The 27711-nt window shown below is 34.7% G+C and overlaps 1 protein-coding gene and 1 pseudogene across 3 annotated transcripts in view; one reads left to right on the top strand and one right to left on the bottom strand.

Moving 5' to 3' along the window:
- Positions 1 to 27711, bottom strand: part of CMC1 (C-X9-C motif containing 1) — a 70672-nt gene that overhangs the window by 23646 nt on the left and 19315 nt on the right. For both annotated transcript variants that reach the window (XM_081072559.1, XM_081072558.1), the window contains exon 2: positions 25447 to 25536. In XM_081072559.1, coding sequence (XP_080928685.1) covers positions 25447 to 25489 — 43 coding nt within the window. In that variant the 5' untranslated portion in view covers positions 25490 to 25536. The remainder of the gene's footprint in view (positions 1 to 25446; positions 25537 to 27711) is intronic.
- LOC308507509 (large ribosomal subunit protein uL18-like) lies at positions 6432 to 7207 on the top strand (annotated as a pseudogene). Its single transcript has one exon. The product of its transcript is annotated as a large ribosomal subunit protein uL18-like (transcript).

The raw sequence follows: 27711 nt of genomic DNA, 5'->3' as shown, positions 1-27711 counted from the left end.
ATAAATGCATATATACACAAAAATACACGTATATGTATATACTGTACTTTAAAATATTTCTTACCATAGCCCAAATGAAAAGAATTTTTGAAAGCCACTGGCCTAGTACATGCTAATTCTTATCCTCAACAACAGTAGGAAAACAACTGAAACAACATATTTGTAATTCATTCTTTTGTTCAATATTTAATGAGCATTTCTGTATATCACGTCCTGTTCTAGGTATTTGGGATAAATGAATAAAACAAACCAGGATCGTGGTGCTTGTGAAGCTTATTCAAAAGGAAAAGACAAGAAACATAATATTGTATAGTATGTTAGAATGTGGTAAGTTATAGGAAAAAGGAGAGGTAAGGAGGATTATGGGAGAGTGGAGATAGTGGGTTACATTTTATGTAGGGTTGTCAAGGTAAGTCCCTCTGAGGAGAGTTTTGGGGAAAAACTTGAACTGAAGGAATCAGTTCCCAATGATAGCATAATACAAATACTTCAGTTTCTAATTCTACACATGACTCATCAAAAAATATGTATAAGGAAAATGGACTTGAAGGAAGAATAACTTTAGATTCAATTAAATTTCCAGAACTGGATTTTTAAACACAATAAAGGTGGCCAATCCACCAACCACCAAAGAGAAGGCATCACTATTAATGCCAACTAAGTCACTCTTGTGGGAATCAGACAGGGCTTAATTTTCAGATGTCACTAAAATGGAAGTAAAGAGAAAAAACAAATACAAAAAAATTGATTTAAAATTTTAAAGCAAACATGAGGTCAGATTAAAAGTCTACAGATTCTTTTGTTTTGTTTTTCTAAAAAGTACCATAAACTAAGCATCTCTGCAACTTCTACCTGGGTAAGAAAGAATAAAGAAATAAGTTTAGTGAATTAACCTAAGCCTCACTTCTAATCTAATTCCCTGAGTAATGGGAAACATGAGTGTTGGCTGATGCTTTGGAATGACAAATCTAGAAGTTACCCTGTTGGCATGTGCTAAGAACCTAAGTCCTCTATGTTATGTAAGTAAGTGAATGAATAAACATTTTTCCTAAAGAAAAGATGGGAAAAAAAGATTAAAGAATCCCATGTTAAAATATTGTGTTTAATTCAGTGATTGAAACAGCATGAGCAAATTCAGGCTTTCTGTTACTATTGTTTTATGTTGATTTTAATTTAGTTTCCATTAGCTTTTTAACTTGCAATTAAAGAGTTTTATTTATTTTTATTTATGAAATACAAGCAGTTTAGTAGTTAGTTTCTAGTACTCACTAATGTCCATGTAGCTATGTAAGTTTTTTATCTTATTTATTTTGTAAAATCCTATGAAAAATTCTCCCAAATTCATTTGGAATCTGAAAATTAATAAAAGTTTACTTGTCTTATAGTGTAGAAGAGAAGAATTTATTTCATCTGACAAAAGGGAATACTATCCTCAAATTTTGCTATTTAAGTACATAATCTGCAACATTAGAAAGCTATTCTGTGAAAAAATAAAACAATTACAGAAATATTAGCATATTAATGGGGGGAAAAAGCACGTCTCTATTTTGCATACACATAAGAATTGAGCAAGGCTCTCATAACTGCAATGCCAGTTCTATACTCTTTTCAATGAAATTCATTTATTTATTTTGATAAATTCATTTACCCACGCTTGGCACTGACAGGTATTATTAATGGGTATATCCTGGGACAGCACTTTTTACATAGCTGGGCATTAATATTTTAAAGGCCTTTTAAAAAAAATCACTAACTTCCCATTTATTTTACCCAATTAAAATGGGTTCCTCAAAAAATAACAATTATTCTCTTCCCTTACTTGAAATCCATACAGTTCAAATTTCATCACACATCCAAGAAATAAAAGGTGTCAGAAAGAAAATAAACACAGATTTTACAGAACTAATGAATTTTCAAATTAAAGAGAGAATACTTGTAAAGGGCGTATGTTTTGTTTTAAAACCTTGTTGTAATGCTTTCTATTAGAAACCTCAAAGCAAGTTTTGGTGAAAAGCTGGATATCTTCTAATCAAACTTTTGGCTTCATCATGCTTCTTTTCAGTGGTCATTCCTTCAAACACCAAGTCCCACTAATGTTTCCTTCGATGCTTCCCATTTTCACTGTCATCTCTTCCAAAGCAGGCCCTCTTCTTGTAGCTTGCTCAGAGAAAGAGCTTCCCCTTTCTCTAATATCACCTACTCCATCCAGCCTCAGCCCATATACGGATCACCGTTTTTATCATCTGTCCCCAGAGACATGAGGAAGGAAACAACTGGATGAGATTTAAAAGATGCAAAAATAATGGAACTACTGCATTTACCTTCCCACAAAATTCCGGTTTCTATTACAGACTCATAGGAAATCACTAAAGGCATGATTAGCATGTACAGGTATAAGAGAGGGTTGACCTGATTCAAAATAATATCCACAACAAGGACAACCAGGTCAAAAAAAAAAAAAATCAAAGGTGATATTTCCCAGAGATAAATGCAAATTCCTGCATTTAGGTTTAAAAAAAAACTTTCCAATGTTAGGACAGAATGACAGATAAACTCCATGTGATCCAACAAAATGAAACATGACAGACTACCTAAACCAATCTTAATATCAGTGTCCACAGTACAGTGACAGATATAAAACAAAACAAAACCCCTCAGAAGAAAGTCTCTATCCAACTTCAGAGGATCTCAGCAGGGGTAGAAAAGCCACCAGGTATGCCATTTTTCAGGGCTCCACACTTAATAGAGAGGACAACCCAAAGGTAACCCCACAGGAAAAGAGGAAACATTCCCGAAGGCTATTTAACAAAAACACTGCAGTGGCCAGTGTGCTCCTTTTCCCCCAACCTCAGGAAAGGACGAGAATTGCTCAGCCCTCACACAACAGCCCACAAGGGAGGACAAACACATCAGAGAAGGTGGCAGGAGTGTTAAAGAGTATTCACCCACAATTTTTCAGAGAAACAGCAGGGCAACTCTGCAAACACACCCTAAGGAAAAGAAGATTCATCTCAAATGTCACACTATATAACAACTAAATGAAAACATAAATTCAAGAAAGCTAGACTTCAAGGAATAGCTCTTAAAACAGAGTGAGATAAAAGAGGAGATAAAAATACAAATTGAAGACCAAAACAAATCCACAACAGTGCTAAATACATTACATATTTATAAGAAATAGGATAGACAAAGCTAAAATTCAAATAAGAGATTTTATAAGAATCACAGTAAATATGGAGGAAACATTTAAAAATTTTTAAACATGCAAACACTGAGAAAACCAACGTATGATAGGCAACTACTGTGGTAGGCAACCTCTAGGATGGCTTCAAATGATCCCAGTCACCTGGTATTCATTCATGCCCTTGTGTAAACCAATCGCCCCGAAGGTAGGTTAACCCTAGAGATTTCCTTCTAATTCAATCATATGACAATGTGGATGGGATATCACTGCCACGATTAGGTTACAAAAGATCATGACTTCTGTCTTGTTAGCAGATGTTCTTTATTACCTTTCCAGCTTTCAGGTTTTGATGAAGAAAACTGCCATGCGGGAGAGGCTCACGTGGCAAGGAACGGAGGGTGGCCTCTGGCCGACAGGCAGCAAGGAAATGAGACTGTCAGCACACATCCCATGGGGGAAATGATGCCAGTAAGTGCTGTGTGAGCTTAGAACCAGATCCTTCCCCAAGCGAGGCTTCAGATGAGACTGCAGACCCTGAGCCGACACTTTAACTGCAGACTAGTGAGAGACTAAAGCAGAGACCCCAGGTACGTCACGTGGATTCCTGACCCATAGAAATGGTGAGATAATAAATGTTGTACTGTTTTTAGCCACCAAGTTTTGGGGTAATTTGTTATGTAGCAAATAACATCAAGTGTTAATCCCATTTCAAAATTCCAAGGATGATTGTTATCTCTGAGGTAGAGAATTCGAAAAAGAAAAAAATATATATTTTAAATGACAATTTAAGAAAAGTTTTCCAACATGAATTGAATCTACTAAGCAAAAGGACACAATATATTCTGGGGGGGGGGGTGGAACTAACACAGAACAAACGACACCCAAAATATATCCTAGTTATCAAATTCAAGGATAAAGAATTTTTCTAGTCTCCAAGCAGAAAAATCAAATCACCTATGGCAGGGTGGTTGTAAGGTGGGTGGGAATGAAAACCAGGCTGGTTTCATACTTTCCAGACAACATTTAATGTCATAAATTAGTAACAAAATATGCACAAAGTTCTGAGGGAAGAAATAATGGCCTGACAATTTTATACCCACCGTATATGTCATACGTGTATAAGGTAACAGGCAGTCATTTCCAAATATGAAAGATATCTAGGATTTTAGAACCCAAAGACTTTCTTCTTAAATAAGCAATTTGACAATGACATCTAGCCATTCAAATCAAATCAAAGAAATAAGGAAAGAAGATGTGGTAAGCGCTGAATTTATGGTTATAGAAAGAATTTAAGTATTACAAATTTTGACAATGTAAAAGTAGAAATTAGAAAAACTGGGACCTTAAAGACAGGAGATGGGGGAAAAATAATAATACTTTCAAATCAGGGAAACAATACTGTCCAAAATCAGAATACGAAGAACATGTTCCTTACATCATATAAACTGAGTATTTATAATTTTTATTAAAAGAATGATGCTTTCTAAAAACTTAACAAGAAATGCTGGGGGAAATAAATAATGAAAGCCTGAACTAGGGAAGAGGGCTCACATATTGTTTCCTGAAGTGGGACTAGTCAGCCTCGAAGGCTCCATCTAATGCTAAGTTTCTAAGATCACAGAATTTCCCCTAAATAAAAAATCTTCTCTACAAGGAAATAAATCCCTGCTTTCTATGATATCAAGTCGAGACTTTTTTCTTGGCTATCAAGGAGCACCAAACATGACCTTAAACCACAACCAGTCTTACACAATCAGGCTATTCTCTGCTCACTGCCACACAAATATCTTGTGTGATATTCAGCTTTCATGTTTGAACTCCTACTTGGGATATCTTCTAAACAAAGTAGTAATTTAGACGCCACCAATTTAAAGGATATTTCTTTCCCAACATTTACTAAGAAGATAAATTGAGTTTAAAAAAACAAGGCATTCAAATCTAACCTAACTGAAAAGTGTACTTCTTGCACAAAATTCTTCCTAAACTCTTGGAATTTAACTAATATCTTCTTTTAGATTCCTACAGCAATATAAAAACTTAACTCTAAATTAATACTGCTTTGTAAATTGTGTTAATCTTAATTCAAAAAAAGCCCTAAAATGATATAAGAATTAAAAAATATTAGGTTTTATATATATATATATGTATATATATATATATATACATATATATATATATACACACACACACACATAGTTGTAAAAATTTAAAAAGAAAATTTTTTAATTAGATTTATTGGGGTGACAATTGTTAGTAAATTTACATAGATTTCAGGTGTACAATTCTGTATTATATCATCTATAAATCCCATTGTGTGTTCACCACCCAGAGTCAGTTCTCCTTCCATCACCATATATTTGATCCCCCTTACCCTCATCACCCACCCCCCACCCCCTTACCCTCTGGTAACCACTAAATTACTGTCTGTATCTATGAGTTTTGTTTCTCATTTGTTTGTCTTATTCTTAAAAAGAAATATTTTTAATTCTTAAAAATTTTTAAAATTAAAAAGAAAATGAAAGAGTGATACAAAAATCTGATTTCAAATGTTCTTAAACCTTTGATATTTCACATTAAGTATTTTTAAGATAACTTTATGCATTTATATAGAATGCTACATTTTATAAAGTGCTTTATTGCTCATTTATTTCCAAAAATAATTTTACAATTACAGCTATCCATAAAAGAATTGTAAGCACCTTCAAAAACTAGAAACTATAAAAATGAAAATCATTTTAAAATACTGTCAGTCTCTGGGTGTTGAACACACAATGTGATATAAGATGATGTATTACAGAATTGTACACCTGAAACCTATGTAACTGCACTAACAATTGTCACCCCAATGAACTTTAATTTAAAAAAGAGAAAGAAAAAGATACTGTCAGTAAGAAATAATTTATGAAACTTCATAGATTTATCATAGAAACATATTCATCATAATCCTCTTTAATACCAAACTACATTTGCAAGTAAGCAGCTAAAGCTTTGTTATTTATTTTTCCTCTCAACCATGATTAAAATGTTTATATTCCTTGTTTTAACACTCCAACATATTCCGAAGGCCAGTTACAGCTCAAGATTTCCCCCTTATTAGAGATTACAAAATCGAAAATTATTTTTAATTCGCTCCGTGAGGAAGACGTAAAACTTTGTTAATAAACACTTAACACACTTTTAATCCCCGGAGCTATGCTGGGACGGCAGGTCTCTGGCGAGCCACAAACTCAGGTCTCTGTTCTGCAGTATGGGATTTGTTAGTTTTTAAGAATCAGGTCTATTTCAAGAGATACCAAGTGAAATTTAGAAGACAATGAGAGGGCAAAACTGATTACTATGCTCGGAAATGCTTGGTAATTCAGGATAAAAATAAGTACTACACACCCAAATACAGGATGACAGAGAGACATCATCTGTCAGATTGCTTATGCCCATATGATAGCCTGTGCAGCTTATGCTCGAGGGTTACCTAAGTGTAGTGCGAAGGTTGGCCTGACAAATTATGTTGCATGACCGGAGAGAAATACGCCACGGAAAGCACTGGTGGTGAACATGCAGCCTTCACTTTCTATTTGGTTGCAGGGCTTGCCAGAACTACTACTGGAAATGAAGTTTTTCAGTCCCTGAACAAAGCTGTGGATGGAGGCTTGTCTCTTCCTCACAGTACCAAACAATTCCCTGGTTATAATTCAGAAAGTAAGGAATTCAACGTGGAAGTACATTGGAAACACATCATGGGTCAGAACATTGCAGATTATATGCGTTACCTAATGGAAGAAGATGAAGACACTTATAAGAAACAATTCTCTCAACACATAAAGAACAACATAACTCCAGATGTGGAGATGTGTAAGAAAGCTCATCTGCAATACGAGAGAATCCAGTCTATGAGAAGAAACCTAAGAAAGAAATTAAAAAGAAGAGGTAGAACTGCCCCAAAATGTCTCTTGCCCAGAAGAAAGATGGGGTAGCTCAAAAGAAGGAAGCATCCTCAGAGCTCAGGAACAAGCTGCTAAGAGCTAATATACCAAAACCACAATTTTCTATGAAGATTTTTCATGCAAAGGCAATAATAAACTTATTGACAAATCAAATAATAAGTAAACACTTAATGTTACATTTATAGTAATGGGAAGGAACAGGATACGTCAATATGGTTTAATTACATTCCTAAAAACAAGATTTCCATATATTTCAACCACAAGATGGAGAAAGTAGATGCATTAACATATTTCAAAAATATATAATTTTTATTAAAACATTTGATAGAACTTAGCTTGTAATCAGAAATATATGCTGATCTTTAAATAGGTAAAACTACTTCATATGTGACCAGTTTCAATAAGTTATTTTCAAAAATATTCTTTGGATAAAAAAGAATATAAAGACATATGTTTTCATATAATTCATTTTGCAGAGGGAACTACCTTATTAAAATGGTTTTTAAAAAATACACTCAAAAATATGATTCATGTCTCTATTACCAGCGCTGTCCAACAGACCTTTCCGCAATGATGGAAATGAGCAATATCTGCATTATCCACAGGTGACATGTGGCCATCAAACATTTGCAATGTGGCTATTGCTACTAAGAAACAGTAAGTAGCTAACGTGCTAGTGACTATTACACAGGACAGCACAAATCCATATCATAGCCAATTTATTATTTTAATATATATCAAAACCCAATGCGGGTTCTCAGATATTAAAATAATAAATAAAAGCTGAACTTTAAAAATAAGATAATTAAAACTAGGCTCTGACAATTTTAATGGAGGCTTTTCCATAACCATGAGAAAAAAAAAAGGAAAAGCTCAACAAAACTGCTGAGGTGAAAAAAATTATATATTAAAAGGGATAAAGTTTTACAGCATCCTGCAACAGGAGTATAAGAGCATTATTAAAATACATACACATAAATCACACAAATCTTTTAAAAACAAATCAATAAGCATGTGAATTTTCATATTTGATACTGAAATGTGCTCAAATATTCAAAATATTTAAACATCTGCACACAAAATAAACTCCATATTTACCAAGATTAGTTAATGTTTTCAATAATAGAAAAAAATCAGTCCCTCTTACCAAACAGTAAGAGTCTAATTCTACAATTACGAAGTAGAACACTTTGTACCAGACACAGATTCCAAAAAGAATCATCTGGACCTCAAGCAATGCAAAAGCTGGGTACCATTTAGGTTAAAGAGCCAATAGCCAATGTGTTTCAAACTAGCAGAAGTATTCTCACTAATCCATACAAAGAAGCCAATCAAAGGTACAGAGACCAAAAGAAGAAAATTTCTTGAACACATTCTGAAAGTATTCATTTTCATGATTAAACTACTTCACTGAGGCCTGTATTGACTTTTGGCAGAAAAGGGGAGGGAGCAGACCTAAAAGTACTATAGAGATGACACTAAGGAGACAAAAGAGTGTTAGAAAAGAATTTGTGGATTGGTCACCAAATAATTCTTGAAAATATATTGATGGTTGGATTATTGAAGCATAGGTGCTCTGACTTTAACCCCTCCCCGCCAACAAAACTGAAAAGGATGTTTAATTAACCTGTCTGTAGGTTACAAAAGTGGGATGTTCCTTTTTGCAATAAATAGTCAAAATCAGTTTGCTGTTGACAAGTCACACTCAAACAGAAAATAAAACATAGAGCTCCTCTATTTGTAGATCTATCCTTCCCCAGAAAGATCTCATGAAATTACTTCTACAAGTGCTGTGTTAAAACTGAACCCCTAGAGGGCAACTGAGCTTCAATTTTTACTTCATAATGTACTTCACTTCCTAACCAGTGTATAGATACCATGACCTACTTACCTGGGAACTTTACCTTCAAAACAAAAGGAAAAGGGAAAGGAAAAAAAACTGAGATATTCCTCCTACTAATGAAAATAACATTATGGAATGTATTCTTTAACAATTCCTGAATAACACACATCATAAATGAATGTTTGAATATTAACACTCTCGGTAGGAACCATGTACCAGATAGGAAAGACATACTTAACAAGTCTATTTAATATAAATGCTTTGCATAACTTTACATTCATTAAATGGCATGTTAAATTGTATAGGAAAAGAAGTGAAGAATCCAATCTCAGTAACAATTATCCCTATATGAACTACCAATATAACCCACTATAGGAAAAATCAATGTTCCTCAAGTTCAAAAATATGAAGAAGATTCCTAAGTGTCCATCTAAACTAACTCTAAATCAAAGCAGAAGTATTGATATTCAATTAGGCCCACTCAAAATAATGATGTGGGGAAAAAGTGTTACTGTATCAATGTGAAAGGATACTAGCTAGCAAGGCTACTAACCTATACAACTCAGCCTCTCCTTAGTGAAACTCAGAAACATATACAAATCTAATATGTATGTACCACCAGAGTAACATAACAGAATAAGCTGATAATTTACTTGGATGACATACAGGATTATAATAAACTGAGAGCTTGATAAATCATGTGGTTTTCTTAACCCAAATAAGATTTTTAAAAGATCAACTCGTTTGTATATATACTACATAATATGTACACGCTGACTGGAGTACAATTTTAACTCAGTGTGTAAACAGAGCTTGAATGTAAATGTGTCACCACACAAGGCCTTCCTTCCCAGCAGGCGACTCTTTATCTACTGCGCTCAGCGCCAGAACCACCATCTTGGTGAGGGCAGAGAATACACGCACATGCTGGTTTATGCCTTGTTCACCATGTCACAATAATTTTCTTCACTAAATTTATAAACTAATTATTCACATTACATCCTGTAGACTCAGGGATCTAAAACGATCACATATCAATCTCTGCTCATTTCGATTAGAAATGACAAACCAAAGAATGTAATGATGGAACGCAAAGAAGAGAAAAGCTACTGAGAGTGTGTGCCATGAGGTTAGTAATTTTCAGAATAGGAAAGCAGGAAATGGAGCAGTCATATAATTTATAGGATTAAAAGGGGTGAAGACTACAAGAGCATACTTGGGTTCGTCATTTCCTAAAAGTTTGCTAAGAATCTTTGGCCCATTGGAAAAGAACTTGAAGGCTAGCATAGGAAACCTGGGGCTCAACTTCCAAGATGAAAATAAGGGAAATAAAAGTTCAAGAAATAGCAACAACACACATAAAAACTAAGAATAGCAACAATAACAAAGCAACAAAAACTCATAGTTTATATGAAAAAAAGTGCTCTAGGTAGAGAAGTATGTAACTTTAAACACACAAAATGATTAAGAAATACAAACTTCAAATTATAAAATCAGTCATGGGGATGTAATGTACAGAAGAGGGAATACAGTCACTAATACCATACTAACTTTGTACAGTGGCAGATGGTTACTAGACTTATCGGGGTGATAACTTCATAAGTATATATATGTCAAATCACTATGCTGACACCGGAAACTAATATAATAAAGTATTGTCAACTATAATTCAACAAAAAAAGGATACACAAAACGAGCTGAGGACAGGAGTAAAATCCATATGGCCTGTTACAGTGTGCTGCTTTAAGTGGCAATTCTGTACCTTTGGCTAATGCATTGTTTCTCAAATCTTGGATGCATATCCAAATCACCTTAAGAGCTTTGGAAAAAAAAGAAAAAAACAAAAACACCTTTCTTTGTGGAGAGAAGCCTATGCATTGGTATTTTTTAAAAGATTCCCAGATAATTCTGACATACAGCAAGGGTCGAGGACTTCTGATCTAGCCTGTGTGTGAGACATGAAAATCAAATGCACTGCAATCATAATGGCAAAACAGAGGTTCTGCCATAAAACTATGATGATTTGAATGTCATCGTCTGATTAGATTTAACCAGGGAAGATGTGGAAGAAAAAGGTAACACAGAAGAAACTGCATGAAGCCTTTTAATACTGAGACATTGATTAAATAGGTCCACTCTGAAAATGATGGTATACTACGAGGTGAAAGAGTCCCTTAATAAATCAACCATATGTAAGTTGAACACATGGTCTCCTGAGGCCAAAATAAGAGAAACACAAACAGTTCCAATTTTTCACATTAGTACATCAAAAAGTATGGTTAGTCAAACAAACCTTCAATATGATCAGAAATTCCATCTTTCAAAAGTTTGTATTTTATGAGCTGGGCATAAAATAAACATGTAGGATATATGATGGGCAAAGAATAGGATGCAATATATCTTAAATTGCAGTTTGTACCCTGTACTGACACAATCTAGGATTCATTGAGCAAGCTAGCTCCCTATGAAGTATCAAATTTCCAAATATAGCCTTGACTCTTCTTCTAGGATGCTCTAGTTCAATTTGTGCAGGTGAGTGATGAGAAAAGAAAGCAAGGGCTTTAACTGTATTAATCTGTACTGAGTTGGAATAGAATCACTCCTACTCATGCAATAAAGGGCTTCCACCACAATAAAGGGCTACTGTCTATCTGGAAAAGTCGATCAGAATGGAAATGAAATCCCCTGAGCTCAAAGATCCAAAAGGCTTAGAAAGACAACTAAAAGAGTGAGACAATATGTTTTGCAGAGAGAACTGGGTTCTAATACTGTATTTGATATAACCCCATATTATGGTTTGAACTAAGGCTAATTAATTATCTACTCCCTTATATAAAGGACATTGAAAAAAGTTAGATTTAAAGATTTTGCCCAACACAAGTTCTATCCAAGACTTAATTCTTTGGCAATGTCACTGACTAGGAAGGTGTAAGTATGAGGTTGAACTACAGAAATACCTTGTAATAAACACATGGCCAAATTCAGAAAGTCAAGAGAAAGCTGAATTTGTGTGTGATGACCTGGAAATCTTGTAAAAAAAATAATATGTCTTAACAAGTCAAATCCAATAAGATTTTCTCAAGCTTTGCTAGTAGAGATATTTAAAGTAAGAAAACAGGTCTAATAATATGGATTCAGAGTTAAATTTGTGCTGTGTTTGTTGTTTGTTCATCATTAGAACCAATTTTAAGGTTACGGTGAAGAATCAAAGAAATAAAAAATCAGTATAAACAGATTATTCATTCATGCATTTTAAAGATAAGAACGGGCATTCTATTAGAATGCAGAGTAAAGCTACTGGTGTTGATTGGGGGGGAAAACACTGTGCCAATGGGACCTTTCAGATTATGTATGCGGAAGTCAACTAACATTACATTAAGAAAATAAACTGTTTAGCTATTTAGCCATTCTTAGACCAAAGAGGTTTTTCTGTAGCTTAGAGAACTTAAAATAAAAACGTCAGATTTAAAAATCTGACAAATCTGACTAATCAATTTCTCTAGAGAAGATAATGAATAATACACGCTTAAGGACACCTGTAAGAATGACAAAAAGAACTATGTCACAGTTGACCATGTAGAAATATGCTCATCCTCACACAGCAGCCTGACCCTGACACTTCTCATACAAGCCAGCGTAACGTTGTGCCAAAGCAGTCTGAGATGGGTGGCCCTTTAACTCTGGCAAACACACACTGCCTGTCACTTTCATGACCAACAGCTTCTAGTTTTAAAAAATAAAATTAAAAAAAAAAATGCCGAAAACCAACATTTAGAAGTAAGAGTAGACAATTTGTCTTCTAGTATGTTGCAGAGTTAGTCTTCATTCAATTCTATTTGTATAAAGTCTTTTCCTGGGAAGACAGGAGAAAGAGAGGGAGAAAGCAGAGACTTCAGATGCTTCTGATTTCTTGTGAGAAAACAAACCGAAACTTCTGCTTAAGGTTGTTAAGGCACTCCAAAACCAAGCTGGACTCCCAGTCTTTGTCATTAAGCCCCAAAGGCACCACCAGTCTCCTAAGGTCAGTGCCCTTACTGCTGTGTAGAAAAACCACTGCCACTCTCACTCTGTGTCTTCAACCCGGAGTCTGAAAGGCTTGTCCAGCTTCTCTGTATTCACCCCAATCCTTAGCCACAGGTACTTCAAGGTTCAGTTCACAGCCCCTTGTTTTCACTAAGTCTCACCTGACTAAATCAGAATTCACTGGCTTTTCTTTTTTCTCAACTGTAGGTATTTTATCGTACATTGTTTTATATGGTGTAATTCTACTTTATGTATGCCTGGTTTGTCTCTCATCAACCGGACAATAGGATCTTAACAGCAAGTCTCATACTTCTACTCTGCCTCTGTAACACTTCTCACAATGTTGAACATGTGACAGACATTCAATAAACAGTTAGCAAGCATGCTGTTAAAATGAATTCTGTAAATGAAGAGCAGTATTATAACAGTCTTAAAAATTTCTGAAGAAGCAAATGTCAGGTTATCTTCCCAATACTAAGAAATAACTTCTGTGAACATTTCTTCATAGCTCTTTCTTCATAGTACTAATCATAATTTTAATTTAAATAGTATTTAATAACTATCTCCCCTACCATCTTAAACTACATAAGAACAAGGACAGAATCTGTTTCAGTCACATTCATCTACACAGAGCAGTGCATTTGCAGCGCTTGGTACATGATAAGTGCTCATAAAAAGTGTATGGCATTAGTGAATTTTGGTAGCCCTTCCTGTATTTTTTTAATTTTCATTTAATTAAACCAGGGGCTGGGAAACTTTTTCAGCCAAGAGCCAGATGGTAAATATTTTAGGCTTTGCTTAGTCTCTGTTGCAACTCTCAAGTCTACTACTGCAGCATGAAAAAAGTCCCAGGCAATACGTAAGAGCATGCCTGTGTTCCAATAAAACACAGAGACAGGCAGCGGGCAAAATTTGACTCTCAAGCTGTAGACTGCCAACCCGAGTGAAAATAATATATTATGACTAGTCTCTCATAGCAATAACACATTTATTATAATCACAAATGTGTGTGTAACATTTGCTAGACCATAATTTTTATAACCATAATTTTTATAACCAATCTCACTATTGACATCTAAGTTTTTGGCAATATTCCATATTGTATACAATGCTGTGCTGAACATACTAATGCGTCTTTTATTGCACATCTCTGATCATTTCCTACTAGAATTGCTAGGTCAAGGAGGAACACATGTATGGATTTTTATTAATTTTTTTAAATACTCACAAACCCCTTTCATGATATTGTGCTCATCTATTTTCCCAACCAGCAGTGTAAATACCTGCTTCTCCAAAACATTGCCAACATTATACATTATATACATTTTCTTACCCACAAATACTTCATAAGGCACATGATTAGAGTGCTAAATTTGTTTACATTTTTCTTATTTATTAGATGATATTGATATAAAATGGTATAAACAAATCTAAAACACAGCAAGCACTTAATTGAAACAAAAGTTTAAGTTAAATCTCCACAACACAGAACATTAAAATCAGAGAGTTCCTTTAATGTTCCTTCCCAATCAATACCTGTCCCATTCCTATCTCAATGGTGTGACCATTGTTTGGATTAGTTTAGCCTATTCTAGAAGACCACAAATGTTGCCTGTTCCACTTTTATATTTCTTTTATATTTATAGTTCACTCAGATCAATAGTTTTGAGATTCATCTCTGCTGCTGTGGATAAGTGAAGTGTATTCAAGTTTCCTGCTGAACAGTATTCCACTGTATGAGGATACCACAGTTAAGTCTGTCCCTTCTCCTCTTAAGACATCCCTGAGCCATTCTCAATTTTTGGCTATTATGAATAAGGTAATAGAAGTATTGTACAGATATGTTTCATTTCTCCTGGGCAGATTGCTGGGTCACTGGGCTGGTGTGTGTTTAGGGAATGCTGTCAGTGTTTTCACTGGAGCTATTCTGGTAAGTATGCAATTCCAATTCCATAAGTTATCCATATGATATTTCCCTACAGGTCCCTGAGAGTCTCTTCATCATTTTTTTTTATCTGTTTTTTTCTCTGTTCCTTAGATTGGATATTTCTATTGATCTATCCTTAGGTTTATGACTCTTTCTGTCATTTTCATTCTGAAGTTTTTATGTGCGATATTTATGTTTTTCAGTTCTAGAATTTCAGTTTGGGTCTTTTGTTATTGTTCTGGAATATGTTAAGATTTCTTGTCTTTTTATTCATTGCAATATTTTCTTTTACATTCTAAAGCAATTAAAACAGCTGATTTAAAATCCTCATATGCTAATTCTAACGTCTTAATTATCCTGAAGTTAGCCTCCCTTGATTTCTGCTGAGGATGGGTCCTATCTTCCTGTTTCTGTGCACACTGAGTAATTTAGCATTGTATCACCAATACTCTGAATGACATGTAAAATGTTTGGATTCTGTTCTCTTTCTCTGAAGAACTTCTTTTTCTTTCTTTTTCATTTAAGCAGTTTTCTTGTCTGCACTCAAACTGTGGAACCCTCTCCCCACTAAATGGAGCAGCTCAACTTTTTGCTTCAGTTCCTTTAGCCTTAACTGAGCTGCTTTGAATTTGCACCATCTGTAGTTTAGAACTGAGCCAGAGGTATAGGCAGAATTTATGCGTAGCACATGAGGCTCCTAGTCTCTGGCCCCATTGGGGTTTATGTTCTTCCCCTCACCCTCACCCCACCACACATGAATAAGACTTTCCAGGGCCTGCAGTTACACCAAACCCGGTGCTTGGTTCTTCAAACTACCAACACCAAAGTGTTTTTGTCTTGGTTTTGGTCAGAGTCTCAGCTACTCTACAGGGCAGCACCACCCAGTAAGTACTATGCCTTCCGTGTTTGATTTCCCCAATTTCCCTCTGCTTTTGTTTACCCTCCAATAAACCAATAAAGCTGGTTGTTTTAAATTTTGTTCATAATTTATAGGTGTTGTCTGCAGAAAAAGTGTAATAAAAGCTAACAGACCACGCCAGAAGTTCAATTTCTCTATTATGAATTTTTAATAATATCAAGTTTATTGGTTACATATAGTAGTATAGGGTGAGGTTTGCAATTAACCCACTAGAGTCAAGGAAATATTCTTCATTTTTAACATGTAAGTTATTAAAAAGGAATTTTGTGTCCTTTGTTCATTTTTCAAATTGGGTATTTATCAATTCCTTACTGATACTAAGTCTTTATACACTAAGGATACCAAACTTTTGTCACATATATGTTAGAAATATATTTTCCTCGTTTGTGATCTTCCTATTGTTTATCGCATATGACATGCAAAAAAATTTACTTTCTCTATATCATTTTTGTATTATAAAATGACATTTGATTCTTTACAGTTATATTTTTATTATTTTATGGAGAAATTTTTTTTAAATCACCCACTTTCCTTCTTCCGCCCATATTCCTTTATGGTTGTTATTAAAATTGGGATATACTTCCAGTCATTTGGAAGTCTGTTTGGCATTATCTACTAAAGTTGAAATTATATATAAGACCCGTATGAAATCCTGTATGGAATATGGGTACCAAAGGGCATAAACAAAAAATGTTTACAGGGGTATTCTTTGTCTAAAAACTGGAAGTGACCTAAATAACCACTCAGTAGAATGGTTAGATTATAGCACATTCATAAAACGATACTATATGATAATGAAAATGAAGGATTATTACACGGAGAAAACATAAAGAAATCTAATATATACAATGATGACTAAAAGTCAGACACAAAAGAGCACACACTGTACTCGTATGATTCCATTTAAATAAAAAAAAAAAACACAAAACAGGCAAATTAATGTATCCAGTTTGAAGCCAAAGTGGTGGTTACCTTCTGGGAGGAGAGAAAGGATAGTGAGTGGGAAGGGACGCAAAGAAGGCTGGCTTCTGGTAATTTCTATTTCTCGACCTCAAAAGTGGCTATGCTGGTATGTTTACTCTGTCTTAATTCATTAGGCTATACACTTATAATCTGTGCACGCAGGATATAAAAACTTTATTTAAAGAAAGTGATGTTTCCATTGTGGAAAATATAAAAAACACGACACATAGAAAAAGAACTTAGGATGTACCTTCTTCCTTCCCATATTTCTAGATACTTATTATTAAATTCTGAATGTACTTTTTTCCTATATACATCTATTATTTTATCATTAGGATTATCATTAGGATTATCATTAGGATTATATACCATGTATGCAATTTTATATCATGTTTTTTATAAACAGCATATGAACATGTTCACATTTGTTAAGAATCCTTCCTAAAATCAACTTTTAATTACCACACAGTATGTTACTGAATTGTATTTTTCATAAGATATAAGGTCATGAAAATCAAGAAAAAGAGTTCCAATTTCAGTAAAAAACTAAACATCAAAGAGTAGGTATTGTTCATTATACATCATAAAAGTAAACATTTTAGTTCAACACTTCAGTCTAATTAGTATGCTATGTAGGTATGACTGCATTTTTAGTGAGTAAATGGTACATAGTTTGCAAGTGTAGGGTATAGCCCCCAAAAAGAGTGCTACAAGAAGTGATATTACAAGTGTTCCCAGAAAACAAAATAAAAATTTTAATTTGCTTAAACTATAGGAAGACAATAATTTCCATTTTGGTGAAGTCTGGGGTGAATAACACATAGCAAGCGCAATCCAGCAAATAAAAAGTAGTAACTAGAAATAAACAGGTACAAAGGTCAGAAGGAACAAGTAGTAGGCAAAGTGTATCATCACCTATCAAGTCTACCACTCATGAGACACATTGATCTAATGACACTCTGATTGATCCCATTCGCAGTGTGCTGGGCCGTCACTTCCAACTGATTAAAGTCACACAGATGAACTGTATTTGCTAACTCTGACATAGTCAAACGCTATGCTATAACGGAAAGAGCACCAGACGGGGAATTAAGACACCTGGATTCTAATATCAACTGTGATCTAATGACAGGTCATATGCTACTGAATAGGTAACTTAATTTCTTTATTGTGCTATGAGACCATGTCCTTGTATTTCCCACTGTACCTAGCACCATCAATTGCACATAGTAGTACTGAAGCATAGTTTGTTGAATTCACAAATCAGTTATGATTTGTTCTAGAAGGGAACTGGTCTATGTGGAATCTCAAAAAGAAAACCAAGAAATAAAAATATCAGTTTTTTATCTATCACTGTCCAAGGTGAAAACTTATCCCTAATGAACACTAAGAAAACTTGCACTATTTACACAAAAATATTACAAAAATACCACAACCACCAAAATTGAACATTCTACTCTTTTGTTTCCCTTTAAAAGAGTGATTAACTTTTATTACTATCTAATACAATGGTTTCAAAGTTAACATATCCAAAACTAAACACTTGAGTTTTCAATAACCATAAACTAAACTAATAAAATTTCTCCATACGATCTTCCTCTTCTCTGTTAACTACAACTCCATCCTTTTACTTGTTCCGGATGAAAAATAGGGAGTCAGTTCTTTCTCTCTTGCCTCTATCTTCAAAATATATCCTGGATGTGCCCAGTCTCCTCATCTCCATTGTCACCACCCTTCTAGTCCACTAGTATCTGTGACTGGCATTATCACACTCACATTCTTAAATTGGTGTCCCTGATTCTGCCTTTGCTCCGTTCCATCAACTCTTAGCATAGCAGTGAGTGATGCCTTTACATTGCCAATCAGATCCGGTCTCACTCCACTGCTGTAAACCGTCGATATCGTTCCATTTCTCTCTATACCTACAAGACCACAAAACCCTAAATGACTCTAACCCCGATCACTCTGCTAAACTCCTCACTTCCCATCATCCACCAGAGTGACTTCTTTTGTTTTCCTCAAGCAGGCCAGCTTCAATTCCCGCTTCAGTCTTTCCACGTGCTATTCCTTCTGTTCACATCATTTTTCCCAGAGACATCTGCGTATATCATTCCTTTACCTTCTTTGAAAAATTTGTTCAAATGTCACTTTCTCAGTAAGACCAACACTGACCCCCTATCAAAAACTGCAGCCCCATTCTAACACCAGCATTCCCCCCACTGCACTTACCCAACTTTATTTCACTCCAGATCACTCATATTTGCTCATAATAACTTGTAATATTTACCTCCCTCCTTCATTGAAATGTAAGGGATATAATGGTAAAGATTTTTGTCTGTTTTATTCACTGTTCATACAATGGTGACTGGCATACAGGAAGTATCACTAAATATTTTTGAGTGACTATGTTACATATAACACTAAGGTTACATACATATAACACTAAGGTTCCATTCAAGTACTTAAGGGAAACTGAAAATCCTGTTTTTGCCTTTTAGATATATTTTTAGTGATGTAATAATTGATTAACACTAAAATCTATGCAAATAGTATTACCAAATGCTGGAAGATCATCGGGTAGCTTAACTAAAGTGTGATGTTTTTATTCAGAGTTTATATACAAGAGCATGATACTGTTTAGACTATATTTGATTTTGGATTAATTTCTCAACTGATGAAAAGAATCTAAATCTGAAAGTTGATGTCTCTGCAAACTAGAGATACTAAACACTTGTTAATGAAGTACTAGCAGAACAGCTGTAACTCATTTTAGGTTAATAATTTTTATTCATTTTAACAAGATTTCTAACTTTCAAGCCATGTGATTCTTTGCTTTGGTGTTCAAATGTAGACTCTCACACTTATAACTTCAACAATGAGTTGCATAAATTAGCTGTTTAAAATATTAAATTCATCTGCCCTGACAATATTTCCTCCTAAGTTAGTCATTTAAAGACTTAGATTTGAAAACTTAACTTACTCCTAAACCTAAAACATAGAGTACCTTTCTCATTGAGAAGAAAACAACTAGCCATTTTATTTGAGCTTATTTATGTCCAATTATAATTTTATTAAAAAATTGTCCTGTTATTCAGAAATGAGAAAATCGTAAGGCATTAAGTGCTATGATAGAGGTATGAGTTTAACAAATATAACTGAGAACCACTAAATTGATGAGTAATGACGAGTATACACTTTGTTCAGGTGTTTTACAAATAATTCAGCTGTATCTGTGATTGATGCAGGTCTACTACGTATGCTGCCATTGGTTTGACATTGGGCCCGACAGGCAAACACAAATACTTACTGCTAATTAACTTTTACTAGCTTTCATTGTGTCCATATGCAGAAAAGAGTTAACACGGCAGGCCTGATACTGCTAACCTCAGAAAGTCCTGCTTCAAGGTTGGCCCTTAACTGGTGTCTGAGAACTTGGATTTGGGGGAGTGTTCCCACCCACCCTGATTGATAAAAGTGCTCACTGTGACTAAACTGTTGTGCAAACCATATGGTTTATGCTGAATATCTGCTTCTTTCTGGGAGTCTGAAATTTTGGCACATGCTAGGCAGAGGCTGCCCATGTGATCAACTCCCAGTAAAAACTCTGAGGACTGAGTTTCTAATGAGTTTCCCTGGTAGACACTTCACATGTGTCACCACAATTCGATGCTGGAGGAATTAATTATATACTGAGTGACTCTACTGGAAGAGAACTCTTGGAAGCCTGCACATGGTACCCTCTAGACTTCATCCCATGTGCCTTTTCCCTTTGCTGGTTTTGCTTGTATCCTTTTGCTGGAATATATCTTAGCCATGAATATGACTACATGCTGAGTCCTATGAGTCCTAGCAAATCACCAAACCCAGGAATGGTCTTGGGGACCCCCAACACAGTCCAGTGCAGGTCCAAAGGGGAGGAGTTGTGCTTTATCTCTCTTTGTGTTTCTCAGGGTACAAAACATACTCTTATGCATAACAAATATTCATTATATTGGTGATTTTAGGTATTATCCTCCTAATCTATCCAAACCAGTCTAAAGATGGGTTACATCTCTATATTATTTAACTATAGCTCTACAATGTTTCAAAGAAACAAACTGTCCATGCTTCCTTGTATTTTATATAATCCCTTTAGAACTAAACTCCCACCTATTGGCCAAAAGATCAAAAAAGACAGCAACAGAAGAAAATGATACAAAAGAAACATTAAAACAGGGTAAAAGAAGGCACAAAGGATGAAAGGAGTCAGTGAGTAGGACAATATAGCTAGGTTAAAGAAAGTTCCAGGCCATCCCTGATGACAAAGTACTTTTTGGTCTTGATGTGTCAGAGCAAAATGAAAAACAAAAAAAGATTATTATTTTTAAAGCAAACTTATTATTTTCAAAGCAAACTTCATTATTCAACAGAGACTTCATATCAAATGCCAACTATGCAATTCAAAAAAACGGAAATATAATGAGGAATTTTTACAAAACACAGCAATTCAGTGACTCTTCTTCTTATGGAGATTCTATTTCCGGAAGAGAAATTTATAATACTATAATGTGTACTTGTAAATATATATAATAAAAATATTTTTAAATATTCCTAAGATAGAACATATAAATCATTAAGTTAGCAAAGAGTCAAACACATGGAAAAAGTCAGGAGTGGAAAGAAACTTCCAGAAGTCATTAACCAATTTCCTAAAACAAGTTGATAACTCCCAGAGCCAAGAAAAAGCAATGATTCCATCACACTCGATGGACAGGTATTTCTGTGTTAGGTTTCAGGAGGTGGGGAAAGGAGAGGATAAGAGAAAGATTTGCCATTATAGAATTTTCCTTCAGTTCTATTCCCAATGTACTCAGTGTTCATTGTGTTAATGTCTACCAGTATACTTTAGTCATTTATTTTAGTGTCTCTATACACTGCTAATAATAATATCCCTGCAAAAAAACAAATATTATAAATTTGAATTTTCTATTTAAATCAATTGTTCAACAGCTTTTATTTTGAGATATGCTTTACTAACAGAGTTTTATAATCCTTTAACAGAGTCAAAGTTTATACAGTGTTAAGATAAGGCTTCTCCATTCTATATCTAATCTGTAGGTCAAACCACCTTTACTCATCAAATCAAGGTGTCAAAAGAAAAGTGATGGCCACCATTTTTCTCTCCAAAAAGAAACAAGAAAGTATATATATATTTTATAAAGACAAAGATTTTCAAGTTTGACACCAGTTTATTTATTTATTAGTTTCAGGTATACAAAGCAATGTAATAGTTAGACATTTACAACCCTCACAAAATGATAATTCCCACCCCCCGCAAGCCTACTACTGCTCTGACACTGTATGCAGCTGTTATAGTACCACTGACTCTATTCCCTATGCTGTACTCCACATCCTGTGACTAGATATATATGATTACAGTTGACATTCACTATTATTCAACTTCAGCTTCAGGTGTATAGCGTAGAAGTTTGACACCAGTTTAATACAAACTGTCTTATTGTCATCCAAAAGCTAAGATTTTCTTATTTCAGTTTGTTTCATTGTATTGAAATGGCAAGGTTACTGTGACTTTATAAAAATTCACTGTAGAATTAGAATCAAGTAACTGTAGACAAAAGTACATTTTAGGATGGGAGTATATGATAGCAAAACATTCTAAATGTTACTCCTATTTAAGGGAAATTTTAATTGTGTTTAACACATAAGATGAAATGTGCAACTCAGACTAAATCAGTGTATAGTAAAAACCAATAGGGTACACATAGACAATGAAGGTATCGTGGAAGCTGGTCAAAATGTATAATGAAGAGAGAACTAGTAAGAATATAACAACCTGGCTGAAATTGATATTCATTAGGGTACTCTTCACATCAATGGGGAGCATTTGGACTCTGTGGTCTTTATCAGTGTCCCAGCTGGTAATGGTTGAAGGTTAATGCCTTACCCCATTCTGTTCAATTTTCTATCCTAATTAGCCCTCCAAATCTATAGCTGTGAGCACCAAGTGTCTGTGCTCAAAAGAAACTAATTAATGCTAGCAAATTAGATCAAGTCCAAAGATCCAACAGCCAAACTCTTAGTTAAATGCGCCTTGTTAATAGGAAGTGTAGCTGTCAATAACCGCTGTTGGTGAGCATAATGAGGCATCTTTCTTTCATTGAAAGTGATTTCATTTCTCTTTGTCCCTGGAAAAGCTGTTCCATTCCCTTCACAAACCTAAGTTGCTGGCAGTCTGACCCAATTCTTATGATCAACTGGGTTGAAATGACATGAAAAAAAAACAAAAAAAATCAAACAGAAAAGCTTTCCCACATAATCATGTTTCAGGCACTTAGCAGAAAGTCAGATCACTTATTAAAATTCCTATATCTTTATCCAAGAACTATACAATTAGCATGCATAGTGCTTTTATGTAAAATTTTATAATTAATAAAGCAAAGGCTATAAATAGTAAATAAACGACAACAGAAGTATCCTATTTCTAAATTGCAGTGTTCAGTTTCAATGGAGCTGACGTTCTCTGCTGCTTGAGCAGCACCAATGTATATTCTTTCCTAATTCATATGGTTAAACATGGAGAATACTAAGGATTATGCCTTTATCAAATAATCAATTTTAGATTTGAAAACACTGTTTTGGACCATATGGCATAAAAAAATCAATATATGATTATCTATAAACATTCAAATGTTCAAAAATCAATCACTATAACATGTTCTAAAAATGATGAATGCATTGAAATAACCCAAATGGATCTCAAATCTTAAGATGCTTTCAGCCTTCAGAAGCTTTTAAGGATGTTAAATAAGAGAGAAACTTAACCATGTCAACATCCTAAACAACTTAAACTTTTGATAAAGAAGCAGAAATTAAACATTTTCTTTTCTGTACAAAGTAGTAGTTGTGGAACACAAATAAATATACATTTTAAAGTTATACTCTATTTCTCTCATTTCAAAAACCAAAAACAAAATTTTACCATCTAAGAGTAAGCAGACAGTTCTGAAACCCAAAGTCATACAATCATTCTGCATTTTCATGTGAATCACATGAGTAAAACCTCAATGTATAATCGAGTTATCTAGCTTTCTTTCATTCTAGATAGCAGAATAGTGTGTTACAATAGCATAAATACAATTCAAATTTAAAACTTGAGACCCCAGTATCAGCAATAAATAAATTTTCCTGGTAGTGAAAAATTAACCCTACAGTTTTATTATCCATTTTAAAGTTTCATCCTCCTCCACCTGAATCAGGATATATCTATAAAGTTCTAGGAGGCAGGTGGAGGATTATCTCTTGAGACTATCAGCACGACACTTGCCCATGCCACATGTGCACTGAACCCGCCTGCAGGTGCCAATGGGTTAATTTCTCCTGACACCTGGGGAGTGAGGGTGGAAGGAAAGTGCTCTGATTAAACAACTAATTCATCGTGAAAGCAAGAGTAATACCTTAAAAAGATACTAATAATTATTGGAAATGTATTAATAAATTTATTTATGCATGGGTATAATTTACATCAAATTTATGGATGGATTTAAAACTGGAATATGTCATAAATCATTTAAGAAACAGAAGTGACCATCACACAAGGGCAGTTCTGAGGAACTACTCATCTTTTTTACTGCCTCCATCCATCAATTGCCAAGGTCATTCTCTAAGGAGACAGCATCAGAGGAACAGAAATGTTCCTAGCATCCAATGTTACTGACACGGTCCCCAAACGACAGTTGACACAGCCTGATTCTCTTGTAGAGAAACATGCAGTGGAGCTGCAGCCCATCATTCTCACTAAGTTCTGTGGTCCCCATTGAAGACGATGACCGGGGAAAGTGAAGAAGGGGAGCCAGGAAAATAGTCTACGTTGGCAAAATGTCACTACTATTTCTTTTAGACGGCCATTCGAAGAGGTAGACTTTTTAAAAAAGATATTTCTACAGTAAACTGCCACGTGCTTTTCTAATTACGCATCATTTATAGTGTCATTTTTCACCTTCCACTGCTTTATTTACAGTTTTCACTATAATGTTACCCATTAATCAACAATATACCTCTAGAGTCATAGAATACAGAAGTATTCTATAAAAAATATTTGAAAACATTTTCCAAAGAAAACATGCATAAGTGGGTGCTTAATGGATGCATTTACATAAATGTATTCTGCTTAAAAACATAAAACATTAAAAAAACACCAGACTCACTGTAAGTACTATTGAGATTCCATTAACAATTCAGTAATGGACAATGACACCACAGAAAATCATCTTAGAATATATATTTATATGAATACATTGATAGATGGAAAACAGGTATATGTTACATTTAATGTTTCTTCTTTCCCTAACAAAATCACCAGAATACTTGTTTTTCGAAAATATTCACACCAGGTTTTTCTCTATATGTAACTACACTGCTGGGAAAAAATGTTTTTTTACTAATAATTTGAGAGAATATTTTTAAATTGTAAATGAATAGAACACCACCTGGAAGTTCTGAAAGCTGAAATACTGGTATCTCAGTGAAAAGGTGAGAAGCAATTCATACATACTAATTCACTGACTTCTTGACTCTAAGGCTAAAGATTAAATTCAGATCATATTATAAAAAACGTATTTGATCTTTATATGAATATTTCAATCTTACCTTCAACTTGTTCAGAACATCTCTCTCGGGCCTTTTCTCTCATTATTTTAGGGATCAAAACATCTTTTTCAACATGTCTGAGATGCTGCTCTGAAAATAAAAAGATCTTTCTTTAACATAGTAAAGTCTCAAGTAAACGACCAGATTAGGGGAAAAATAAGCAATCTGGTTTACTTAAATAAAAGTCATGCAAATATATTAAAAACTGACTCTTATAACCTTATAAAATGGTGATTATTTAAGTCACTGAAAATCATTCTACATTATTTTTATATACAACCGAAAAAATGTGAGGGACATACGCAACATTTTTCTAAAAATTTCTGCAAACTGTAGTGTACCATTTTGAAAACATATTCCATGTAATCTTGTCAAAATTAAGTGATAGACTAAAAATCATAATTTCTCTTATTAATACAATCCACAAGAGTATTATTGATATGAAGATCCAAGGACAGATGATTTTTATCGATACTGAGATCCAAGATTAAGAGACACACAAATAAATAGTTCTTTAGTAATAAGAGTAGCCTAAGAAAGACAGAATTGGCAGAAGAAAAAAATGGAAGTATGTGTGCATATAAAAACAAAGCTTGTGAGATTTCTGTGTGTTTGAAACACAACTATCACAATTAGACTAAAATGGTGGACGGGGCGCTTACTCCAGAGTTCCACCAGCTCCTGAAATTCATAGAGAGCCCTGAAAAACAAAGGGGTAACTGTCCTCAGGGAACCAAAATAATCAGGAATCTCTGAAAAACAAAAGGCAGGTGAGATCAGATGACAGGAGGTAGTCAGTCATATTCCCCACAGAGATTTTCTCCAGGAAAAAAACTGGTATCAAAAGTGCGTGTTGCTCCATGCACTGAAGCAGCAAAGATGGGGAGCAAGAGTCTTCCCTAGAGGAAAATAAAGTATCACTGGTTGAAATACATGAGCAGGAGCCAAGCAGGTCACCTCTCCTGCTGCCTTCAAACCATAGGTAAAAGAAGGAAATAACAGGTAATTATCCCCAAAAGATGATCAGGAAGCTCTCCAGGAACTAATAACACACCTAGGAACCCCTAAGCATTTCCTGGTACTACATGGTTCCCAACAACTTCTGGATGCAGGCAGCTGCAAAGTGATACAGTATCTGCAGAGAGGCTAATAGGGCATCTCAAAAAACAAACAAAAACAACAAAAGAGCCAAGAATCACCTTAATTTAATGAAGGACAACACGGTGAGAGAGAAACCAACTATAATTAATCAAGAAGGAACCAACTCCTAAGAGAACCGAGAGTAAGGAAATAAGACTTATAGGACTTTAGAATACATATAATAAACATACTGAAGCAAATAAAGAGACATGAGTCCTTGGACAGCAATGGATTACAGATTACCTACATGCACTTAGATGAAATGTCTGAAGCTCAAAAATCCTAAAAGCTTCAAAGGGAAAAAAAACATTACCCACACAAAGAAATGAAACTCAAGATTTACATCATGTTTCACTGGCAAGACATGGATACAAGAAAGCAATGGAGAAATAACTTCAAATTTCTGAGAGAGAATTACTTTATACCCAAGAAGTGTACAGCCAATTAAGAGTAACGTTGTATTTTCAGGTACGTAGGGACTGAAAAGTTGACTTCTTTGAAACTCAACTGAAAAAGAATTATCTCCATTGTGTGACAGTCACCAATCAAACTTAGTGACATAAAACAATAAACATTGTATAGGGATCCTATAGATCAGGAATTCAGAAAGGTGAAGCCGATCTGGCTCTTCTACACAGGGTCTGACCTCATCTGGGCAGACTCAAACGACAGGTGCTGACTTCCACAGCTGCAAAAGTTGGGGCTGGAGGATTTACTTCCAAGATGACTTCTTCCTTCACTTACATATCTGACATCTGGGCTGGAATGGCTGAAGTCATGACTTGAAAGCAGAGCACTGGCGCAGGCCTCGCCATTTGGTTTGGCTTCTCACAATACGACAGGTGGGTTATGAGAGGGAGCAACCTGAGAAGGAATGTCTGGAGAGCAGGTTATCTCTGGAGATAACCGAGTGAAAGCAGGATGGCCTTCTGTCCTGCCCCTGTCATGGAGCCAGGCAGCATCATGCCTGCCACACAACACTGATTTCAAATCACTGAAACAGCCTATACTCAAGTGTAGGAACTAAGCCTCCATTCACTGTGGCAAGACCACATTACAGAAGAGCATGAGGGATGGAAGATAATGTTGGGTCCTTCTTTGTAAAATAAAATCTGCCACAAGAAG

Source organism: Rhinolophus hipposideros (genome assembly GCF_964194185.1).
Source record: "Rhinolophus hipposideros genome assembly, chromosome: 14".
Classification (NCBI taxonomy): Eukaryota; Metazoa; Chordata; class Mammalia; order Chiroptera; family Rhinolophidae; genus Rhinolophus; species Rhinolophus hipposideros.
Note: the sequence above shows the minus strand (reverse complement) of the source record. Positions and strands in the feature narration are given on the sequence as shown.